The sequence below is a fragment of the Delphinapterus leucas genome, chromosome 16 (genome assembly GCF_059928025.1).
Source record: "Delphinapterus leucas isolate spDelLeu-1000000601 "Yukka" chromosome 16, BTC_Dleu_Yukka2, whole genome shotgun sequence".
Taxonomy (NCBI): Eukaryota; Metazoa; Chordata; class Mammalia; order Artiodactyla; family Monodontidae; genus Delphinapterus; species Delphinapterus leucas.
Genome location: NC_143144.1, coordinates 86,064,632 through 86,085,481, shown reverse-complemented (window position 1 = coordinate 86,085,481; position 20,850 = coordinate 86,064,632). Strand labels below are relative to the sequence as shown.

Below are 20,850 nucleotides of genomic sequence, written 5' to 3'. Positions count from 1 at the left end.
CCGGAGGTGTGGCCATCAGAGGGCCAGGCATGGGAAGCCCCGCTCCGCCCGGAGGTCCTGCGCCCGCGGCGCCCCTGCTGCGCACCTGCTGCGCCAGCTGCAGCAGCTCCATGCGCTCCCGCAGGATCTGGGCGTCCCGCTCGCGCAGCTCGCTCATGACCTGGCGCTTCCACTGCTCCACCGCCACCCTGAGCTTCTCGCGCTCCTCCTCCTGCAGCATTTCTGCCACTTTGGCCCCAGCTTCCTGCTGCAGGACGTCGTACAGCATGGCTTCCAGCTCCAGGATGTGCTGGGGGCGGGAGGGGACACGTCAGTCCTTGCCTCCTCCTCCGGGGACGGCCTGGGGGACTGGGGCACCCCGCCCTGGGGTCACGCCGCCACCAGGCCAGCCCACAGAGGGGACTGCTTCCGCCTGGACCAGTTAAATGATGTTCTGGAGGCTGGAAGCAGTCCGGGAGTGATTATTTCAAGAGCATTCCCTTCCACGCGATGTTTAACGTGCAGTGAAACATTAGGGACATCGAGGTCAGCAGAGTTTGAGGCCAGAGTCGGATGAGGGCCAGAGGGGCAGTGGGCTGGGCGGGTGTCCCTTGAGGAAAGAACAACAAAGGCTTCTTCCTTTGCTCACAAGCTTCGCCAAACCCTGGGCTTCTGAGTCGCTAAGAAGGAAGGAGGGCGGTGCTCACAGGGTTTGTCTGCAGTAGTGCCGAGGGGCCAGGCCACTAGCTCTGCTGTCCCCAGTGCTGCCTGTGGGGTGACTCGTGTCCTCAAAGAAACATCAAGCCCTAACCCCCAGCACCTGTGAATGTGGATCATGTGGAAATAGGCAGATGCCACCCAGTGCAGGTGAGGTCAGACTGGATCGGGGGCCTCAGTCCACTGACTCGTGGCCTTGGAAGAAGAGGACAACTTGGAGACAGTCACGGAAGATGCGGGGAAGCCATGTGACCACAGGGCAGAGATTGGGGTGACTCAGCCACAAGCCCGGGAACACCTGGGCCCCCAGGAGCTGGAAGAGGCAGGAGGGCCTCCCCTGGAGCTTCAGACGGATGTGGCCCCGCCAGCACCTTGGTGTCAGGCTTCTGGCCTCCAGACTGAGACATACACCTGCCCCACCTCTCCTCCCCTTCTCTCTCCCTGTCTGTCTGTCTGTCTGTCTGCCTCCCTCCCTGCTGCCTGCACATGAGGCCCCACGTGTCCGGTCTCTGCCCGCCTCCCAGCCCCTCCCCTCCTCTGTCCCAAATGATAGCCCTAAGGGTGCCCACGCCCGTGGGTGCCCGTGGGTGCCTGTACCGGCTTAGGGCTTCACCTCCATGAAGCCCTTCAGTCCCGCCCCTTCCAGGAAGCAGGTGCTCTTGTTAGGCCCGGCTCACGGGTGAGGGCACTGAGGCAGGCTGATGACTGCCGAGCTGGACGGCCTGCACAGGGCCCTGCTGGTGGGGAGCGGGGTTCAGACTCCAGGGGGGCTCCAGCCCAGGGCCCTCGCGTTGCCCCGCCAGGGCTCCGACGTGGAGAGCCGGCCATTCCGCTGGTCCCCAGACACGCATGCAGTGTCATCCCTTTGCTGCCACCCAGCCGCCAAAACACAGACCTTGTTATAAATTCCTAGTGACTTAGCACTTGGATCTGGAGCACTTTTAAAGCTTGTTCCTCAGGAAATTTCACAGATACAATCTTTGCAAAAGCTATATTCTTCCCATCTTCCCATCAAAAATGTAACCTCTTCAGAAATGAATGTTTCTCCTTCTTCAGGCAAAATGACTATGGAAAGTCCTTTTGGCTGAGTAGACATTTTAGGAAATGGGGGGGGGGACCTTTGTTCCTCGCTTATGTGTTATTATTGTTCCTGACGGCTACAAAATAAACCGTCCCCAGCTGTCACTGCCAGCTCACACAGCACATCGGCTGCCACTTCCTAGAGCAAAAGACCTTAGTGTGTTTAACATACGCTCCAGCTTTAAAATAAAGGCAGCTGAGGGCTTCCCTGGTGGCGCAGTGGTTGAGAGTCCACCTGCCGATGCAGGGGACGTGGGTTCGTGCCCCGGTCCGGGAGGATCCCACATGCCACGGAGCGGCTGGGCCCATGAGCCATGGCCGCTGAGCCTGCGCGTCCGGAGCCTGTGCTCCGCAGCGGGAGAGGCCACGACAGCGAGAGGCCCGTGTACCACACACAAGAAAAAATAAAAAAAATAAACGCAGCTGAGTGTGGGGCTTAGAATTAGCATCACGATGGCTTAACCCCAAGACTGGCAGGAGATGGAGATGTTCTGACCTTCCCTGCATGCATGACCTTGAGCGACAGGCCACCGGATGCCGGCTCTGTGTGCACAGCCTCGCCCCAGCGCGCGTCCTCATCTGTGAATGGCCAGGCCTCTGCTCCCAGCTGCCCTAGACGGCCCTCAGCCACGCGGGGACCACCCTTCCCCTTCAAAACCCAGCTGTGGCTCCTGTGCTCACAGAGCAGGGAGGGTGTGAAACCCAGCAGGTTCCCACAGGCCTGTGTCCCCCCCCGCCAGGTCATCCCAAGGCAGTAGGTGCCTCCCTCCTGCACAGGGCTTTGTGAATGGCAGATAAAATGGCTAATTATCCAGCAGGAAGTACAGGCCTAACTATGGAGTCAAGAAAACCAGGGAGGGAGAGCCAAACGTGCAGCCTTCCTGCCGGAATTGGAGGAAGGGGGCCCCCAAACAGTATCACGCGGGGAGCAGCCCTGACAGTCATCAGACCAGGAGTGGACCCAGCATCACCGGGGGCCCTGACAGCATCCCTCGGCCCTGTGTGCGGGAGCACCCTCCACGGTCCCGGGGCGACGTTTCCTGCGGCACGCGGGCGCGTGTGTTCGTGCGTCCATGTGTCACAAAGCCACCTCCCTGATGTCATCTCCAGGACCCATCTTTTCGGCACCGATGTCGGGGTTAACCGCACACGGGGACGTCCCTTCAGGCTTCTCAGGGGGGAAATGGTTTCCCATGGGGCAGGCACGTACAAAGGGCACGTGTGCACTGCTTGGTGCAGATGGACAGAAGCGGGGGTCGCGGGCGGGATGATGGGCTGACTGACATTCAGCTGTGTTCACCTCATTTGTAAATGCATTGTTTCAATGAATTCTATTTCTCAGCTCATTTCAAATACCCACTTGACTTCTGCTCGTGTGCCTGCACTCCTGGGGCCAAGGGGTGCTGACGGAGCAGTAAGGCGTCCTCGGGGCTCGCCGGGCGAGGGGTGTCCGGCAGGAGAAATGCGAAGAGTGACCCCACGCTGGTCATACTGGGGGCAGGATCTTCCCAGGCAGGTCCGAGGCCACGTGGCCCCCGAGGCACCATGCTGGCCGTGGGAACAACCTTCCCCGTTTCTACCCCAAATCTGCCGCCCCTGGGGGTTCCGGCAGCTGTACTTCTCTTACCTTGTGAGCTTGGTCCAAGCACTGCTTTCTGTAGTCCAGCTCCTCGTCCAGGTAGCCCTTCTGTTTACTGAACAGCTCCTGAAACGCAAGAGGACCTGTGCCTGGGCCTGGCGCAGCCGACCTGGAGCGCGGGGCCGCGGGCCCACGTGGCCAGGTGCACACGAACCTTCTCGCTCTCCAGGTCCGCCATCCTCCGCTGCAGGGCCGACTCCGTCTCTTCGATCTGCCGCAGCCACTGCACACATACAACGGAAGGCACTCAGGCCGCAGCCACTGCACACACACAACGGAAGGCGCTCAGGCCGCAGCCGCTGCACACACACAACGGGAGGCGCTCAGGCCGTAGCCGCTGCACACACACAACGGGAGGCGCTCAGGCCGCAGCCGCTGCACACACACAACGGAAGGTGCTCAGGCCGCAGCCACTCCACACAAACGGAAGGTGCTCAGGCGTCGAAGCCCACCTCGCCGAGCCCCGGGGAGACAGCCTGGGGGCCTGGCCCTCCCTGCCCTTCCCAGTCTTCCTCCAGGAGGGGAGGGCTCAGCCCTCGTGGGAGTCAGGGCTGGGCTGGCATCATGGGCTCCGTGTGCCCGGCGTGCGGGCCAGGCCCGGGTGCCCCCGCGCAGCCCCGCCTCGTGTCCGGGGAGTCTGCCCCCCAGCGCCGGGAGAGGAGGGACGTTAGGCGGCCCGTTCTCCCGGGGTGCTGGCCCCTGAGCTCCCATTTGCTGGACACCCCTGCCCGCCCTGCTGGGGGCCGCTGGGAGGGGGCGCTGCCAGCAGGCCCATGGGTTCTGGCTGCGGGGGTGGGACCGGGCGCAGGCTGGCGGCCCGTGGGAGCAGAGAGGCTGGAGGGTGGGGAGCCCGGGAGGGCTGGGCGACCCCGGAGGAGGGTCCCGGCAGGTGAGACAGATGCTGCTGATTTACAGACCACCATACCTCCCAGCCTCTGGGGGGAGGCGGAGGCAGAGTGGCCTTGGGGAGAGGTCTGGCTGAATCTGTCACTTGCAGACACGCGTAGCAGTGCTGGCTGACCTGTGCGTGTGCCAGACCTCCCGAGGCAAACGGGATCTGTGGACCCCAACCCCACCTCCCGGTAGCCCTCCTCCCAGGGTGAGCGTCTTCTGTGTGCTGAGCCAGAAAGGGAGGCTTCGGGAAGCCCGGCCCCGTCCCGACAGCGTCCACAGTCACTGTTACCTTTTCGGCCAAGGTCAGGACTGTCCTGGCTTGTATGACGACCACTTGCTCCTCATTGGTCAGATTCTGCACCCAAAAGCAGAATTCACGCATGGTCAGGGGAAGTGCCTTCTGGGTGGCCGGGCTGAGTGACGGGCGCTCCGTGGCGCTGATGGGACGGGCGCAAGGGAGCTGGGATCACAGCTAAATGTCGCTTTCACTAAAAGGCCCTCCCGGGAGTCTCTGATCCTCTTTCCTCTTGGTCCTGCCAGCTCTGGGGTGGCTCTCCGTCTTGCCCCCTCTGGTCCTCTCACTGCTGGTGACCACGTCTAAGGTAGCCAGTGAGGCAGAATGGGACAGTGGGTGACGGGACGAGCAGCCAGGCTTCCCGGTTCTCTGTTGGGTTTTTATTTAAAGCCAGCTCTCCGCACAGGCGGCCTCAATTATTACAGCACAACTTACGAATGTGAAGCAAAGATCAAACACTCATGGCTATGAAATGGTTCCCATCCCTGCCGTTTTGCCTTTTTTCTGCATGTTTTATTCATGCCTCGCCCCAAAGGGCCCGCCTGGGTGGTCCTTCTGGGCAGGGTGACTCTGGCTTTGGGGCCAGGGGGCATCCTCAGAGGATGTGCCACCTGCAACAGCACCAGGGTGGAGGCAGCTGGGCTGTGTCCCCACTGCTGGGCCCACCTGTGGGACAGCCAACAGGGGTCAGGGGAGCAGAGACAGGCAGGGAGGAGCCCACTAGGGTCGCTGAGCTGAGGGCGGCCCCCCCCACCCCAGAACCTCCCTGATTCAGGGCCACCCACTCCGAAAGACCTCCCGCCTGCTCCCTCCACAGCGTGAGCTCCCCAGGGGCAGGGGTCTCTCACCACCCCCTACCCCGGCAGCAGTAGGCACAGGTGGGGGTCGGCGGCCAGCTGCTGGGACAGAGGCAGGCTCCGTCCTCAGGCATGCTGCAGCCCAACTCGGTGTGGTGCCGGGGCCAGGCGCCCCTCATCCCTCTGGCTTCCGGGGACACTGCCAGGCTGTCCCCACCCTCCTCCCGAGGCAGGGCTGGGCCTAATGGCCGGGATGGGGAGTGTGGGGGACTGCGGGGGGCTTCCGGGTAACTGAGGGAAGCTGCCTCGACGTGGTCAGGCCAGGCTGAAGGGCCCGCGATGTTCCACTTGGTGGGCAGCCTGGCTGGGCTCCAGCTACTCCCTCCTGGAGGTGACCATGGCCTTGGCAATGTGCTGTCTCCTCCACCCTCGCAGCCTTCCCTGGGTGACCTGTCCCCACTGCGGCCCAGGTGCAGCAGCAGTGAGCAGATGGCCCACCAGGGAGGACAGGGGTCCATTCTGCCCCCTGCCGGCCCCTCTGCTCCACTCCAAGGACCCTGACTCCTGGGGAAACCGAGGCCTGGGGCTCAGGTGCCCCGTGGCCAGCTGGGAGGCTGCAGCCTTCTGGGAAGCAGCCTGGAGACAGTGGCCACAGCTTCAGCGTGCCCTGGCTAAGAAGGGGAGAGGGCCAGGCTATCCCTGTCGTCTGCCTGAAGTGTGTCTATGTGCACACGACAGACCTAAGGGTCGCCCCCATGGTCCTTCAGAAACTGTCAAGGGTCTCTAGAGGTCACCTGCACGTAAGACCGGCAGTGTGTCCTCTGCCCCCGCCTCTGAGGCCATGTGATGGCTCCAGGGCCGTCATGTGCACTGGTGCTCTTGGGCTGGGAGGGGCCCCAAACAGAACTAGGCAGACCTGGGCTCATCCTAGCTGGCCAGTACCGCAGCTCCGTGACCTAGGTGGGTGCCCTCTGGGGCTTCGGTCTCTCCAGCTGTGAACTGAAAGGTTCCCAGAGCCCATGATGGGGGCTGATACTCAGGCTGAACCCCGGAGCACATCGTGACAATGCCATCCCTGCTGTGGACCAGCACCTCTGCTACCTGCGGCCGAGGTGGAGCCAGGGGTCTGACTAGTGGCAGGGTCGGAGGGTGGGCAATGCAGCCAGGAGAGCCTCCCTGCTGGGAGCTGCTTCCCCCCGCTCCCCACCCTCACTGCTTCCCAAGTCAAGGGCAGGTGGGGAGAGGAGGGATTCCTGTCAATACAGGGCCCTGAACACCTTGAAGCTGCTGGGAAGAACTGGCCCCAAGGATGTGCATGAGCGCCTGGGTTTTGGTATGCGTTGTGAGAAGTGTGTGTGTGTGTGTGTGTGTGTGTGTGTGTGTGTGTGTGTGTTTGCATGTGTTTTTCTCCTCCATCTACTGCACGGAGTGCACCAATTTGACTTAGTGCCTTGATCTTTCTTGAGAGCAGTTACCAGGACGTGAAGTCCAAGGTGCTTTAGGACCAGCTGTAGACTGTACACTTGTCAGGATACCTTGTGGCGGAAACGTTCTGGGGTGTGGATTGGGGCCCTCTTCCAGCACAGTTGATCCCCCCCGCATTGGGCAGGGGCTCAACAAGTACAGGATGATGGATGGAGGGTGAATGGAGAATGGATGGACAGAGGATGGAGGATGGAGGGTGGCGTGAAGGGATGCAGTCACTCTGCCCATTCAGCAATTAGTATTCTTTTGGAGTTTGCTGTAGAAATTGGAACTCTGCCCTAAGTGAGATTCGGGGATTATTTATATAGGCTCTGCCCCTCCTCCCAAACTAAGTAAACGGGAAGCCCTGAGTTTGAGGTGTCTAAGGCACACTAAGGACCCACAGCCCCCATCCCCACCAAGAATATGGAAGAGCTTAGAGACTGAGAGGGATTCCAGAAACTGAGAACACGGGGCCAGAAGCACCTCTGCTGCAAGAGTCAGGTGTGAGAGCAGAGGCCCCGAACTCCCGTGTGGGAACAGTGTCAGAAAGAACGACACTTCTCCTAAACGCCTGGGAGGGTGTGGGCTGCGGTGGGGCCACAGCGGGACTCACAGGGGCCCCTGGACCGTGCAGGGCGCTGGGCACGGGGAGGCATGCACAAGTCAGGAGAGCGACCTACACTTACGGCGTTGTCCCCCAGGAGGTCCAGCTTCTTCATCAGCTCCGAGACCAGGATGTCCTAGAGGAGGGGGACAGGCTGCTGGGAGGGAGCGCCGGCCAGGCGGCCGCGGCGCTGAGGGGTACGCGGGCAGGGGCGGGCGTTACCATCACGCCTTCGGCCTCGCAGTATGCCTGCAGGGGGCTCTTCCCGTCCACGAAGTGGGTGTGGTGGAAGTTGATGGCCGGCGACTTCCTCTCCCTCTCCTAGACAGAGAGCGGAAGTCTGGGCACGGGCATCCCCTCCCTCCTGGAGGGCAGTGCTGGGCCGCCCGGGGACACGGTGAAGACACCAAGTCCACCCAACACGGTCAGCGTGGTCTCTGTGAAGACGAAGCCCTGGCTGCCGCAGCAGAGGCCAATCCCTCCTCCTGCCCAGGGGACGGCCCTGTGTGGACACTGATGGGGGCAGGGGCCTCCCAGCCACCCACGGGGAGGCCCTTGGGAGCGGCCCCCGCCTGCTGAGAGGCCGACGAGCTGATCTGAGTCCCAGGGGACCGGGAGCAGTGTCCCGCACGGGCCTGACCTCAGTGACCCTGAGGACAGAGGACAGTGGCTGGAGGGGCCGCCACCGTCCTCACCCAGGACCACACGCACGAACCCTTGGGCCACGGGGCGACACACACGGAGTGGCCACACAGCCCTCCTGCCCCCGGGAGGCGGACGGGAGGACCCTGAGGGGCAGCTCCCTCTGGACTCGTGGGGGCCCCCTCCCCACACTGCAGGCGTGCGTGGACGCCGGGAAACCAGGCAGGCAGAAATGCCGGTGCACAGACGCACCAAGCGAAGCTGGGCGGTGGCATCGTAGGAGAGGGTGGCCATGCCTGCCAGCCAGGGCCACGAGGCACCAGGAGCGAGGGAGGCTCCAGAGCTGCGTGCGGACACTTTTGTTTCGTTTTGCATCTGTTTCCTCTGAGTGACAGGGCTGGACTCGCAGCCCTCGATGGTACCAGCTCGGGGTGACAGCTCTCTGACCCCACCCCAACCCCGCACCTCTAGCTCCAGGATCCGGAACTCCAGCAGCTCGTTTTGGTCCTTCGCATCCTGGACCTCATGCTTTAACCGAGCCTCTTCTGTCTCCATTTGTTTAATCTGTAAAACAAAAGACGTGTGAGGCCCTGGAGTCTCACGTGAGGCCAGCTCTCAGCTTCCCCTGACGGCTGCTGGCGTCACGGGGATGGCCGCCTGGCCCAGGTCCTCGGCCCAGAGCCCTCACTCCGGCCTCAGTCCGCGGGGGGCTGCCCTGGTGAGACCAGGTGAGTCCCCTCCTGGGCTAAACCGGCAGCTGGTGGGCGGGGGACACAGGGCGGGGGGCCATCTGAGCAGAGATGAGGAAGAGAAGGGCCACCGCGGGCAGAGGCGTAAGCTGTCGCCATGCTGCCCGCCCCTCACCGCGGCCAGGACAGCGGCCCTTGGAGCCCAGGCTGGCCCAGAGCCTCAGGAACACTGCTGTCCGAAGGCGGGGCTGTGTGCCGTGGCTGCCTGGCCCCCCTCCAGAACTGACGTGTGTGAGGCCCACGCCTCCCAAGGGGTAAGCACAGTGCAGCCCGTGGCACATGTCCTCAGTGGTCTCGTGTCCACCATGGGCACCGTCAACTCGGTCCGTCCCCCCGCGTTGAACTTGGGGGCCGAGGGGCCTGCTCTGTGGCTCGGAATGGGTCCAGGTGGATCCAGAAGCATCAGTGCCCTCTGAGTTAGCTGGTGCCCTCAGGGGCTGGGGCTTCCCACTGCACTGTGTGTCACTCTGCACGGCTGGGACAGCTGGGATGCACCCACGGACCATGGGCACCGTGCCAGACGAACACACAGGTTTTAAGTGCACATATGAGTGTTCAAGTGTGCAAATGAGGGGTTACGTGTGCATGTGGGGGTTACGTGTACAGGTGACAATTAAGCGCACATGAGTGTTTAAGTGTGTGTGTGCTCGTGAACATTTGAGTGTGCCTGTGTTCAAGTGTATATGTAGGTGTTGATGTGCACACATGAGTGTTTAAAGGTGCACATGTGTGTCTGAGTGCACACAAGCTATTACGTGAGCACGTGAACATTTATATGTGCACACGAGCATTCACATGTGTGCGTGCGCATTTAAGTATGCGGTCGTTCTGTGTACACACAAGCATTTAGGTGCACAAGAGTGTTTATGTGAGCCTGAGAGCATCACGGAAACAACTGTGCTGATTTAAGACGTGTGCAGAGGGTCCACGACAAGCAGGTAGGTGTAGCTCAGCATTTAAGGTATGAATGGCACGCAAAGCACTGCCCCGTGTGGGCCTGATGGCTTCGGGTGGGGCAGGACCGGCCTCTGCCCATGGGCCTGGTTCGGTGCCCTCAGGCTCGCGAGCTGTGGCCGGCCTGGCTCTTTTCTAGAAGGGCTGTGCCTGCCGTAGAAGGTGCTGCCCCCGCCCGCCCTCTGCCTGTGGACAAGGCCAGCTGCTGGTGGGGACGGGTCACCAAGAGCACCCTCACCAGGACAGGGTGACGAGGGGGCTGCCAGAGCGAGCAGTGAGGCCCCACTGGCCCTCCTGCCTCTGGACGTGCAGCCACTGCCCCCTCCCACCTCGTTCCACGTGACTGGCTCCAGCCGTCCTGGGCCCATTCCTCTGGGGACGGCCATGAACTACCCACAAAGGTTTTCTAACCGTCCCCAACCACAGAACCCATCAGGCAAGAAAACAAGAATCGAGAAGCCGCTATAGACATGGGGCTGGCGGGACCCTAGGTGCCTCCTTCCAGGCCACCTGTCCCAGGAGGGGTGGGTCGGGGGGGCAGCCCCATGGGAGTGAGAAGCACAGAAGGCCCGGCTGGGGCTCCGCTGGGGAACCTCTGCCGTCTCCCCACCGCCCAGCACCGCAGGGACCCCGCACACCCCTGAGCGCAAGGGAATTCCTGCTCTTTTCGGGAAGCAGTCAGACTCTCAGACGCGGCCTGGCAGGGGCGTACCTTTTCTACGAGCTCTTGATTTCTCCGATACAGCGCTTGCTTCTCTTCAATCCACTTCATGTCCTTGGAATCAAAGTGGAGAAATAAATACACCGCAGGGTGGAACCACGATTGAAATCACAATTCAGCAGACAGGGGATGTGACGAAAAGACTCAACACCCAGCTGCCGAAGTAACCAGGGAGTGGTAGCTTCTGCCCCACAGCTGATGAAAACCCAGGGTTTCACCCGTTTCCTTGGAGGGTCCCGGATAGAAGTGGATGGCACCCAGGCTCGTGCAAGCCCAGGCCAGGCGCCCATGTGGACGTTGCACGTCTGGGGGACCCAGACACACAGCCAGCGGGAGCCAGGGGGCTCGGGCCGGTGGGGAGAGGGCAGGTGCCAGGGTGGGGGTCCCTCCCACTTCACACCTGGGGACTCGGGGCCCAAGGCAGGCTCTGAGCTCTGGTGGGGCCCGTGTGGACGCCCTCTGGGCTGCCCTGGGTCAGGCCTTGGGGGAGGCCTGGTGTCCTCGACCCCCGGTTCCAGCTCCAGGCCCTGGAGGAACCTCCACCACCGGCATTTGGTCACAAAGTGAGGTGTCCAGACACTGAACTCGGGCCCAAATTTCTTCTCAGCAGAGTCCTCTGTGAAGTTCTTTGCAAGTCTGAAGGACTCGTTTCCGCAACAAAAGCACCGGCTTCCTCCCCTCCTCTTCTCGCTTCCCAGCTCGGCTACTGTGCTTCTCGGGCGCAAGACGCTCGGCGGCAACATCAGATGGGGTCCAGGAATGACGCCTCCGGGTCTGGGTCGTGGCGCTGTGCGCGCAGCTCCGGAGTGCAGCTCGCTCAGGCCGAGCGCAGCCCGGGGGCTCAGGGCCCGAGGAGTGGGGATGTGGGCCGGTCCTGTGTGACTCAGGTGCTTCAGCACTGGACTCGGGGCCTCGCGCGCTCAGGCGAGGATGTGGCAATTTGGCCAGGCAGTGGCTCACGTCCTTGCCCTGTCCGTCTGTCCGGCCGTCTCCCCAGCAGTTAACACATTAGGTCCTCCGTGGGTCTGCACGGTGCTTGGCCTCTCCCACCCAGACCCTCCCAGCCCCACTGGACGTCCTCCAGCCCGTCCTGGAGGTCCACCTGGGGCTGCAGCATCCAGCAGGGCAGGGGGAGGTTCAGGCCCCGTGGGATGGAGGCCCTCCCCTGGGATTTGAAGAGTCCAGCGCTGAGGGGGGCTGAGGGGAGTGACCGACAAAGCCCTGGGACCTGAAATGCAGGCCTTGAGCTAAGAGACGGACAGGATCTCTGATGAAGCCCAGAGAGGCGTGTACGGACAGCCAGGATGATCCCTGCCTTGTTCGAGGCTTGCTGTGGAGTCCCTTTATGTATGCACTCTTTCCGCTTTGAAATCTCTCACTGAGGTGTGATGCACACGCAGTACAGGGAGCTGTGGCGCCAGTCTTCAGCGTACAGATGAACAGTTCTCGCCGACAGACACACCCACAGACCGCCACCCTCATCGCCGGGGCACTGCAGCCCGGGGGCCACCACCCCAGCCTCCCGGGGACCCAGGCCCCTGTGCTCACCTGCCCCTGCTCTGCCAGGGCCTTCTCCAGGTCTTCGATCCGCGTCTGCGCCCTCTGCACGTCCGCCTGTAGCTGCTCACGGGTCTGTAGGATGGGAGGAGACATACATCAAATTTTCTCTAAAAGCCAGACGCGCCCACTTGGACGGGACTTTAAGGGGACTGTCTGCCTTTTGGTTCAACCAGTGGAGAGCAGCCCCTTGGCAAGGACCGCTCTGGAGTAAAGGGGAAACGTGGAGGCTTAGCTGAAGCACGCGACCTCGCTGAGATTACGGGGGGATGATCTATAGATTCATTTGAAGGGATTATTAGGGAGAATCCTCGTTTACAGGATGAAGAAGGATTGAGCTGCTGGGTGCGAGCTGGAAGGGTCTGCTTTAGTCGTTGGACAATAATGACCAGGACACACGCAGAGGGGCTGCTGAGCGATGTACCAGGCACAGCCCCCGGGCACCTTCCCTCCCCTCCCCGCGCTCTGCCCGCCCTGGGCTCGCCTCCTTTTCCGCACTTCGCTTTCACTTTCTTCCCCGGAGCCCGACCTCCTTTAGAAGACCAGCCCCCGGCGCCCTGCTGCGTGAAAGCCCACCACCCAGCACCAGCTGGCTTCTAGGGGGTCTGAGCCCCCTTCCCTCGAGTTAATCTGCTCTCACAGGGTCCAGGCCGCAGGGCACTTTATCGTGATGGGTGCCCCGGCTGCCCTGGGAACAGCTTCCAGGGCAAACGGATGAGAGCGTTTGGGCCATCGGGACACAGGGTGTGAGGGTGCCTCCACTCCACTCGGACCCCGCCCTGGCCCGGGCCCACCCGCCGCTGAGCGACCGCCAGAGCTGCTTCCCAAACAACCGCGTGTGGGTCGCCTGGGTGAGCGTCACCAGGCCCGACCGTGACGGCGGGAGAGAAGGGCCGGGCCTGGAAGGTGCGAGGGTCCCTGCCAAGGCGGGGGTCAAGCGGGGCAGCCCAGTGGGAGCTGGAACGTGGTGGCGTGGACGTCAGTTAGACCTTAACTTCTCGCTCTGCGTCCAGCGTCCCTCCGACCTGCTCCTGCAGCAACGCATAGGCCCGCTGCAGGGCCTGGTACTCCATAGTCAGCTGCCGGAACCTCAGCTCCGTCTCCTCCTTGGCCAGGCCCTGGAGGGGCGCACGGAGACACAGCGTTAGCCGGGCCTCTACAGGGGACCCGAGAGGCAGGCCCTGAGCCCTGGGATGAAAGGCCGAGCCGGCTGATCCGAGGCCAGGGCTCGGCTGGGGCCCACCTGCCAGCCAGGCTGTCCTGAGCCGGGGACCCTGCATTCCTGACCAGGCTGCCCTGAGGCTCCGCTCTGCCGGAGCGTGTGGGGAAGGGACCTGGGCCTTGTGAAAGGCTTAAAGCTGAGGTCTCACCTTCCAGGCTCCCTTCCTACACAGTCACCCCTGCTGCCTCCCCCTGGCTGGGATGTCACTTGCTGCCCCAGGGAGAAGGCGGGGGGCTGCTGGCCTTCAGAGGAGAACAAGCCATGTCCAGGAGTGACCGGACGGGAACCCTAACGGGCCCAAGCTCCCCCAGGCCCGTCCTCACTGGCGGCAGCTGTGCTACCCTGTCCTGGATCTCTAAGCGGGTTCATGGTCGTGGGGCCATCCGCCAGGATCTGCCAGGGGAGGTGTTTCCCACTGCACAAAATCGTGGGTTACTGAGGGTGACAGCCAGTGAGGGCCGCCTCCGGGGAGCAGTCTCCTGACCCCGACCCTGCCTGCCTCTGCGCCGCCCGCTGGGCCTGTCCAGAAGCTGCCGCAGGAGGGTACCTCCTCCAGGTCGTCGTCTGGGGTGCACGGGGTCTGGTCTGTCCTGTCCGTTTGATAAGAGATGGAAGAACCGTCAGATTCCAGGGAAGCCTCTTCATCGTATCCAAAGAAGGTCTCCACGACAACCGGCTTCTGACCAAAAGGGACGGTGTTTTAATCCAAACCCAGACCAGCTGCCTGGGCGCCCCCAAGCGCACTCCGGCCTCCATCCTGGACCGCCCGCGCCCCGCACTGCTCGGGCCGCCCAACCTCGGGCCAAGGGGGCCACCATCCGGGCTGGCGGACAGCAGAGTGGGACATGGCCCTCCTAGCGGCCTTTCTAGGGGCCAGACAAGCCCATATTTGTGCCTAAGGAATCTCTAACAGCCTGTATGGGGATCACCGTTGGTTGTTCCAAAACCAAACCAAAAAAAAAACCTCACACATTTTGTAAAAAGCAGGATACGAGTTAGGTCCTTTGGGAATGTCTCCCAAATCTCCTTTAATAAAAATCTCAGGTTTATCAGAAAGGATTGCGCAGCAAAGAAACTATCCCAGGTCTTCAAATTCCCTAGGGGCGCAGGGGCGCCGGTCCGCTTGGGAGAGACCCAGGCGCTGCCGCCCGCGGCCCTGGCCCAGGCGGGGAGCGTGTCGCAGCTACCTTCTCCTCCTCATTACTGTGGTGAATTCGCATCTTCTCTTGGAAATTTAAAGGAAACAAGGTTCGCTTTTTAAATTTAAAACATAAAGAGGGCTTTCCTGGTGGTGCAGTGGTTGCGAGTCCGCCTGCCGATGCAGGGGACACGGGTTCGTGCCCCGGTCCGGGAGGATCCCACATGCCACGGAGCGGCTGAGCCCGTGAGCCATGGCCACTGAGCCTGTGCGTCTGGAGCCTGTGCTCCGCAACAGGAGAGGCCGCAGCAGTGAGAGGCCCACGTACCGCAAAGAAAGAAAACATAGAGGGCTTCCCTGGTGGCGCAGTGGTTAAGAATCCGCCTGCCAATGCAGGGGACACGGGTTCAAGCCCTGGTCCGGGAAGATCCCACATGCCACGGAGCAGCTAAGTCCGTGCGCCACAACTACTGAGCCTGTACTCTAGACCCCGTGAGCCATAACTTCCAAGCCTGCGTGCCACAACTACTGAAACCTGCACGCCTAGAGCCCGTGCTCCTCAACAAGAGAAACCGCCGTAATGAGAAACCCACGCACCGCAACGAAGAGTAGCCCCCACTCGCTGCAACTAGAGAAAGCCCACGCGCAGCAACGAAGACCCAACACAGCCGAAAATAAATGAATAAATAAATAAATTAAAAAAATATATATATATATAAGGGGAATACTTACTTTGGGTCCTGTTTTGGTTATTTCATAAGAACAATTTTTAGAAATAAGAAAACCATTTTCTTTTCATATCTAAAGGAAGAGGTTCATTCCTGTTAAGTGGCTTTTTAAAATACACGTTTCATGTACTCGTTTACCTTGGGGAGTTTTGCCATCTTCTTTCTTTGTTTCCGATATCTTAAAAGCTTATCACGCTCCTGCAAAAAACCAGTTGAGGAGATTTTTTTGAGTAGTTGAACAGCTCTGTCAGTTTTAAATACACAGGTTAATATTTCCGAGTCGTCATCTGAATGGACCGAGGGTGACCTTGAGGCTGGTCTATCGCCTGCATCATCACAAAGACACTGCAGTGAGGTCTGCTCAGGGCAGTTTGCTCTGAGGGTTTGGATGGACCATCTTTGCAGCTCGGGCTGGAATAGGAACGGCAGGTTTGGGTGTCTCTGAGCTCACGTCTGGAGCTTCCTCCACTGTCTGGGGTTGGGGCCCTGCGGGGCAGGGGTTAGAGTGACACACACATAAATGGAAATTCGAGAAAGACGGAGGGCCCAGCCCCTCTCCGCTCTCCCAGGGCAGATGTCCACAGGGTGGCATTCACACGGTGGAGGCAGACCTCGCTAACACGTGAGACCAGTGGCCCTGTTCTCTCCAGGGAGCTAGGCTGCATTTATGGGGCCATGAGGAAGCCAGCCAGGCCCAGACTGGGGTCCATGCCGGGGTGGAGAAACCCATGGCGGGGTGAGTGTCCCAGGGCTGGAGGGGGAGCCAGCTCTGGATGAGGCGTTGCCAAAAGCCAACTGGGGTGTTGGCCGTTTCCCTGCGTGACCCTGCTGGGTGGGCGTTCTCAGTCCCATGGCAAAGCCTCTGGGCAAGCGGCACTGTGATCATAAAACCCACCCAGGGAGGGGGTGGATGCTCCTATCTGGGTGGGGAGGAACCACTGGCACAGGAAGGCTCTGGGGACAAAGGCCCAGGAAGTGGGACGAGATGCAGGAGAGGACGCTGAGTGGCACTTACTAACATGCTCTTCACGTAGCCGGCCGTCTCCAGCGTCTGGAAGAGAGAAGGCGCATGGAGACGTGGGAGCCCCCGAGCCCCGCAGGCCCCCAGAAGCCCACTGCTCTCGCCCACCCCCTGCCCTGAGAGGGAGGGTCTTACTTGGCCCCGGCCCTTCCTCCCTCCCTAAGCTGGTGCCCCCAGGGGCACCCGGGACCCTGCAGGGGCTCAGGGTGAGTGTGCGTCTGCGACTGCTCAGGATGCTGTCTCTGTCCTCCTCCCCTCGTGCATTCTTATTGTGGGGGTGCACGGTCACTGGTCACCGAAGGGACAAGAGCTCTGACCTCAGGCCCTGTCAGGGAAGGCTGGGTGGTGAGACCCCATCTTGCCCACGGGGTGGGAAGATGCCCCGACCCATCTCAGTTACTTCGGAGGTGATTTCAGTCATGGAAACAAGACAGACCAGCGCTCCCTGGCCCTGCGCCATGCCTGCGACAGGACACAGAGCACCGCTGTCCCCTCTGCTTTCCTCCCCCTGCCCCCGCCCAGGGCACAGAATGACCAAAGCAGCTTGTTCTGATCTGACCGTGGACTCAGTCAGTCAGGGTCCCAAAAAGACGCAGAAGATGCCCTGATGAGGGTTAACTGCAGGAGGGTCTGTGGAAGGACTGGAAGAGCTGTGCTGGGGCTGGCCACAGGGGGAGGGCTACGTAGATGGAGGGTGGGGCCCCCTGGAGAGATATCCCCACACCCCAAGCCCCAGGCCTGGGACTGCGGCCTTATTTGGAAACAGGGTCTTTGCGGAGTGATTATGTCATGGACCTTGAGAGGAGACCATCCTGGATTAGGGTGGGTGGGTGTCCAGAGAAGAGGGGAAAGGCCCCAGGAAGACAGCTGAGGTCAGAGGGGTGTGGCCGGCGGCCAAAGATCCATCCTCCCGACACCGTCTGCGGGAGCGCGGCCCTGCCAGCGCCCTGACTTTGGATCCCACCCCCAGTGCTGTGAGAGGCCCGGGGCCAACACAGGCCCTGTTGCTGCTCTTGAGGTCGCAGTCCCGAGGGGGGAGGGAAGCAGAGGGCTTCAGTGGAGGGGGCGGGGGGGCGCCTAGAGCCGACCCTGCGGGAGGGTGTCCCGCATCTCCAGCAGGCCCCTCCCAGCCCAGGCTCAGGGTGCCCTGGGGGCAGCAGAGCGGGGATGGGAGGGGACAGGAGCGCGGCTGGCGGGTGGGCGGGGTGGTGCCCAGCGGTCACCTTGGAGAGCTCGTCTATGAGGTGTTGCTGCTCCAGGATCTGCAGCTTCAGGAAGTCAACCTCTCTTTCGTCCTGGCTCTGGTCCAGGTCGTTTAAGGAACTGGGTCTCCTTAGGATGCCAGCTCTCTGTCTCTGAAAAACCAACCAGACCACACGACACGACATGTGGGCTGAGGGGGCCCGACTGGTGAAGGGCGGCTGCTGCATCCCAGCAGCCCTGTCACCAGCCACCCGTGGGCTGTGGGTGGACGGCCTCCTTGCCGGCGAGCTCCTGGTCCCACAAACGCCCGTGAGACCAAAGGCTTGATCTTGTTACCAAACCTCGTGTAGGAGAGGCTGGTTACACGGGAGCGAGGCCCCTTACCATCTCTATGTTCTCCTGGGTGATAAATTTTAACTTGTTCTCCATCCGACGTAAAGCGTGGGACAGATCTTCGTTTTTCCGAGTCAGGCGTCTGTTTCTGTCCAGCAACGGCTTGTACTGACTTTCAGCTTCCCTTAGACGCTTCAACTGAAAGACAAAATAAATCATACAGAGTGATTTTTACAAGCGTGCAGAGAACCAGTGGTCTCCAAACAGAGGCGGTAAAGTGAACAGAATAAGCCTCAGGTTCCACAAAGGGCGGCAGCCTCGGGCCCGCGCTCTATTCAGCCCATAAGAGCTGCGGGAAGCAGCCCGGCTCGTGACCCTTCGGGGCCCCTTGGGGAGCTCCCACCCCGGCAGCACGGGTCACTGGGGCATTTTCATGGCCATAAGGACTAATGGTGAGGGCGCCGCTGAAGGGCGAGGTCCTCACATGTTCCCGATCACACGCGGAACTGAGGATACTGTGCCTCGGTGACGCAGGGCAGGGGTCAGCCAGCCAGCTCCTGAGGCCTGCATCTGGCCTCCCACCTGATTTTGTTAATAAAGTTTTATTGGAAACAGCCAAGGAGCCTGGACGCAAGGCCCACCCCTGTCACCCTCATTCCTCCTTTCCACAGGGAATTTTGGAAGAGGATGCCTCAGCTCCCCCTGCACAGCAGCCACAAGCCCACAGAATCCAGAGGCCCCGCTGCCACGCACCAGCTCGTTCCTCTCCTCCGACAGCAGGGCATTGCGGTCCTCGAGTTTCCGGATGATCGCGCTCAGCTCCGCAATCTTAAGTTGGAAACGCCGAGCATCCTTTTCATCCAACTGCTGTTCCTAAAACAAAAATCAACTGCAAATAACTGTTCCTAGACACAGACACAAAAACCATTGCCAATCTCAACACACCACAGAAACCAAGGCACTTCTGCGTCATGCTCGCCCGTGATTCCGAACAGCTGGGGGTGGGTGTGGACCCTCCTGGGGGCCGGCAACCGCTGCTTCGAGCGCCGTGGGCACAGCAAACTGTATGCTGGGGACAGGATGTAGGAGCAGGTATGTCCAGAAGTATCCAGATGTGGGGGGCGAGGGCGTGCAGATATGGGGGCGAGGGCATGCCGATGCAGATGCCGCAGGTTTGCGTGACGCCGAGAAAACCCCGGAAACCAGCACCATGCTTCATGTGGCCACTGCTGGCTGCAGCTTTCAGGAGGGGGGCCTGCCCTGCACTGCAGTCGGGGCATAATTTTCCTCGTGTTATAACGTGAGCCCAGGAAAAGGTGTTCCACTTAGACCTTCAGAAGTGGGTTTCCCAAGAAAAGTGGTCCCTCCAATTTAGTTTCTAAAAGGTCACTTCGGGAACCACTAGAACTTGATGGAAAAATCAAAGAAAACATTTTGATCTGGCTTCGGAATTTCCCTGGAGTTAACGGAAGCTATCGAACGCCAGAGCAGGAGCTGGTTTTGATCCAGTTAAACCATTTATAATAAGATTATAAAATGTCTGTGCTCTATTCTCGAAATGTCACTGTCCTAGGGCTGGCTCGGCTCAAACGCGGTTCTGTCCTCCAAGCAAACAGACACGTGTCCAGGAAGGACCGAGGAACGGTTCCTCATTCAGCAGGTGCAGGAGAGGCGAGGGGGCAGACCTGGAAGGACCGCATCGAGGGTCCGTGGAATTTAGACTCCCTCCCGGATTCCCAGAACCCCTCAGAGGGCTCTGAATCAGGAGCGGCCGTGAGGAGACGGATGGTGTCCCAGCCCCTGCGCTGCTGCCATGCAGCCCAAGGAGCAAAAGCGGCGTGGGATGCGGAGAGCGGCAGGCAAATGGTGACGGGAGCGGCCGAAGCCACTGCGGGAGGCTCACAGCCAGAGGGGGGCGAGCAGGGGGCCGCCCTGGGCCGCGAGGCAAAGCCCACATGCGCGCAGCGATGGAGCGGCCCAGCCGCAGCTCCCACCAGCGAGGGCAGGGACCCTTCGCGGCCTGGGACCCGGCAGCTGAGGTGGGTGCAGCTAAGCCTGACGCCTCGGGCAGGGCCCATGGCAGGGGACACAGGAGGGCTTGTGCTGTGCTACGTCACAAGGAAGGGAAGAGACGGAAGTCTCTGGGCCCTCTCAGCCAAGCCAGCGAAGCTGAGGGTCCCTCTGGCTTGCGCGCTGCAGACACGGTCGGTGTCGCCAGGGCAGGAGGGCTTGGGCTCTGGACTCCCCAGGGAGCTGCCCGCGGGGCCACGAGCCACGGGCAGTCCTGTCTGTGACTCTGGGTCGCCGGGCCAAGCATGGGAGGTGCTTACAGGGCTTCCCGAGTGGTCTGAGGCGTCTCCTGCACCGCTTGCGTGAGGAAGCTCCCGTCTGGGGCTGCCCAGGTGCCGATCGGTCTCTTTGACCTGGGACAGCTGCTCATCTAGAGCCTCTTTCTGGAGCTGAAGTCTCTGAGCATGCCCGGCTTGAACCCCTAACTCTCTCTCCAGCACGAAGACTGCTCTGTCTTTAAATTTTATCTCCTCCATCTACAAGGAGAACAGAACACAATCACACACGCAGGCAGGGTACAGATCTGCAGTTACCATAGAAACAGGTGGAGTGACTCTCGCACAAGCGTCAGGAGGGGCACCAGCACAGCAGCAGACCCGAAGCAAAGAAAGTGGCCCTGGACCGCGAGCCGTGCCCCGCCGCCCAGGCCTCACGTGACTCCCCAGCTCAGACCAAGCTGGGGGAGCCGAGGACGTCTCCCTGGACGTCTCCACCACACACCCCTCCCCAGCCTCCCTGGGGTCCTGGCAGGACTCCCCTCTCCCAGGCTGGCCTGCGGGGACCCCTTGTCCGGCAGGGTCTGGAGAGGCCACCTCTACCCTCTGCCTTCTGTTGCACGTCAGGCAGAATAGGGGCACCCCGTTTCCTGTACCCCATCAGTAGGATGAGCAAGGTCTGTGTTAAAACAGGCGGGCTGTGAACAGAGAAGTAGGAGCCGTGGGCCCAAAAGCCCTTTCGGCCTCTTTCCCGCTGCTCTGCGGGCGCCTGGCTTGGGAAGGCTGGACAGTGTGTAGGGCCAACGTGCGTGTCCTCCCTTGGCT

The 20,850-nt window shown here is 61.2% G+C and overlaps 1 protein-coding gene across 1 annotated transcript in view; it reads right to left on the bottom strand.

Moving 5' to 3' along the window:
- Nucleotides 1–20,850, bottom strand: part of JAKMIP3 (Janus kinase and microtubule interacting protein 3) — a 92,175-nt gene that overhangs the window by 4,551 nt on the left and 66,774 nt on the right. The window contains exons 5-21 of the mRNA XM_022568415.2: nucleotides 20,071–20,286; nucleotides 18,494–18,613; nucleotides 17,792–17,938; nucleotides 17,428–17,559; nucleotides 16,199–16,234; nucleotides 15,322–15,381; nucleotides 13,865–13,993; nucleotides 13,085–13,213; nucleotides 12,087–12,170; nucleotides 10,530–10,592; nucleotides 8,580–8,678; nucleotides 7,695–7,793; nucleotides 7,555–7,608; nucleotides 4,599–4,664; nucleotides 3,570–3,638; nucleotides 3,404–3,481; nucleotides 86–289 (exon numbers count right to left, since the gene is read on the bottom strand). Coding sequence (XP_022424123.1) covers nucleotides 86–289; nucleotides 3,404–3,481; nucleotides 3,570–3,638; nucleotides 4,599–4,664; nucleotides 7,555–7,608; nucleotides 7,695–7,793; nucleotides 8,580–8,678; nucleotides 10,530–10,592; nucleotides 12,087–12,170; nucleotides 13,085–13,213; nucleotides 13,865–13,993; nucleotides 15,322–15,381; nucleotides 16,199–16,234; nucleotides 17,428–17,559; nucleotides 17,792–17,938; nucleotides 18,494–18,613; nucleotides 20,071–20,286 — 1,785 coding nt within the window. The remainder of the gene's footprint in view (nucleotides 1–85; nucleotides 290–3,403; nucleotides 3,482–3,569; nucleotides 3,639–4,598; nucleotides 4,665–7,554; nucleotides 7,609–7,694; nucleotides 7,794–8,579; nucleotides 8,679–10,529; nucleotides 10,593–12,086; nucleotides 12,171–13,084; nucleotides 13,214–13,864; nucleotides 13,994–15,321; nucleotides 15,382–16,198; nucleotides 16,235–17,427; nucleotides 17,560–17,791; nucleotides 17,939–18,493; nucleotides 18,614–20,070; nucleotides 20,287–20,850) is intronic.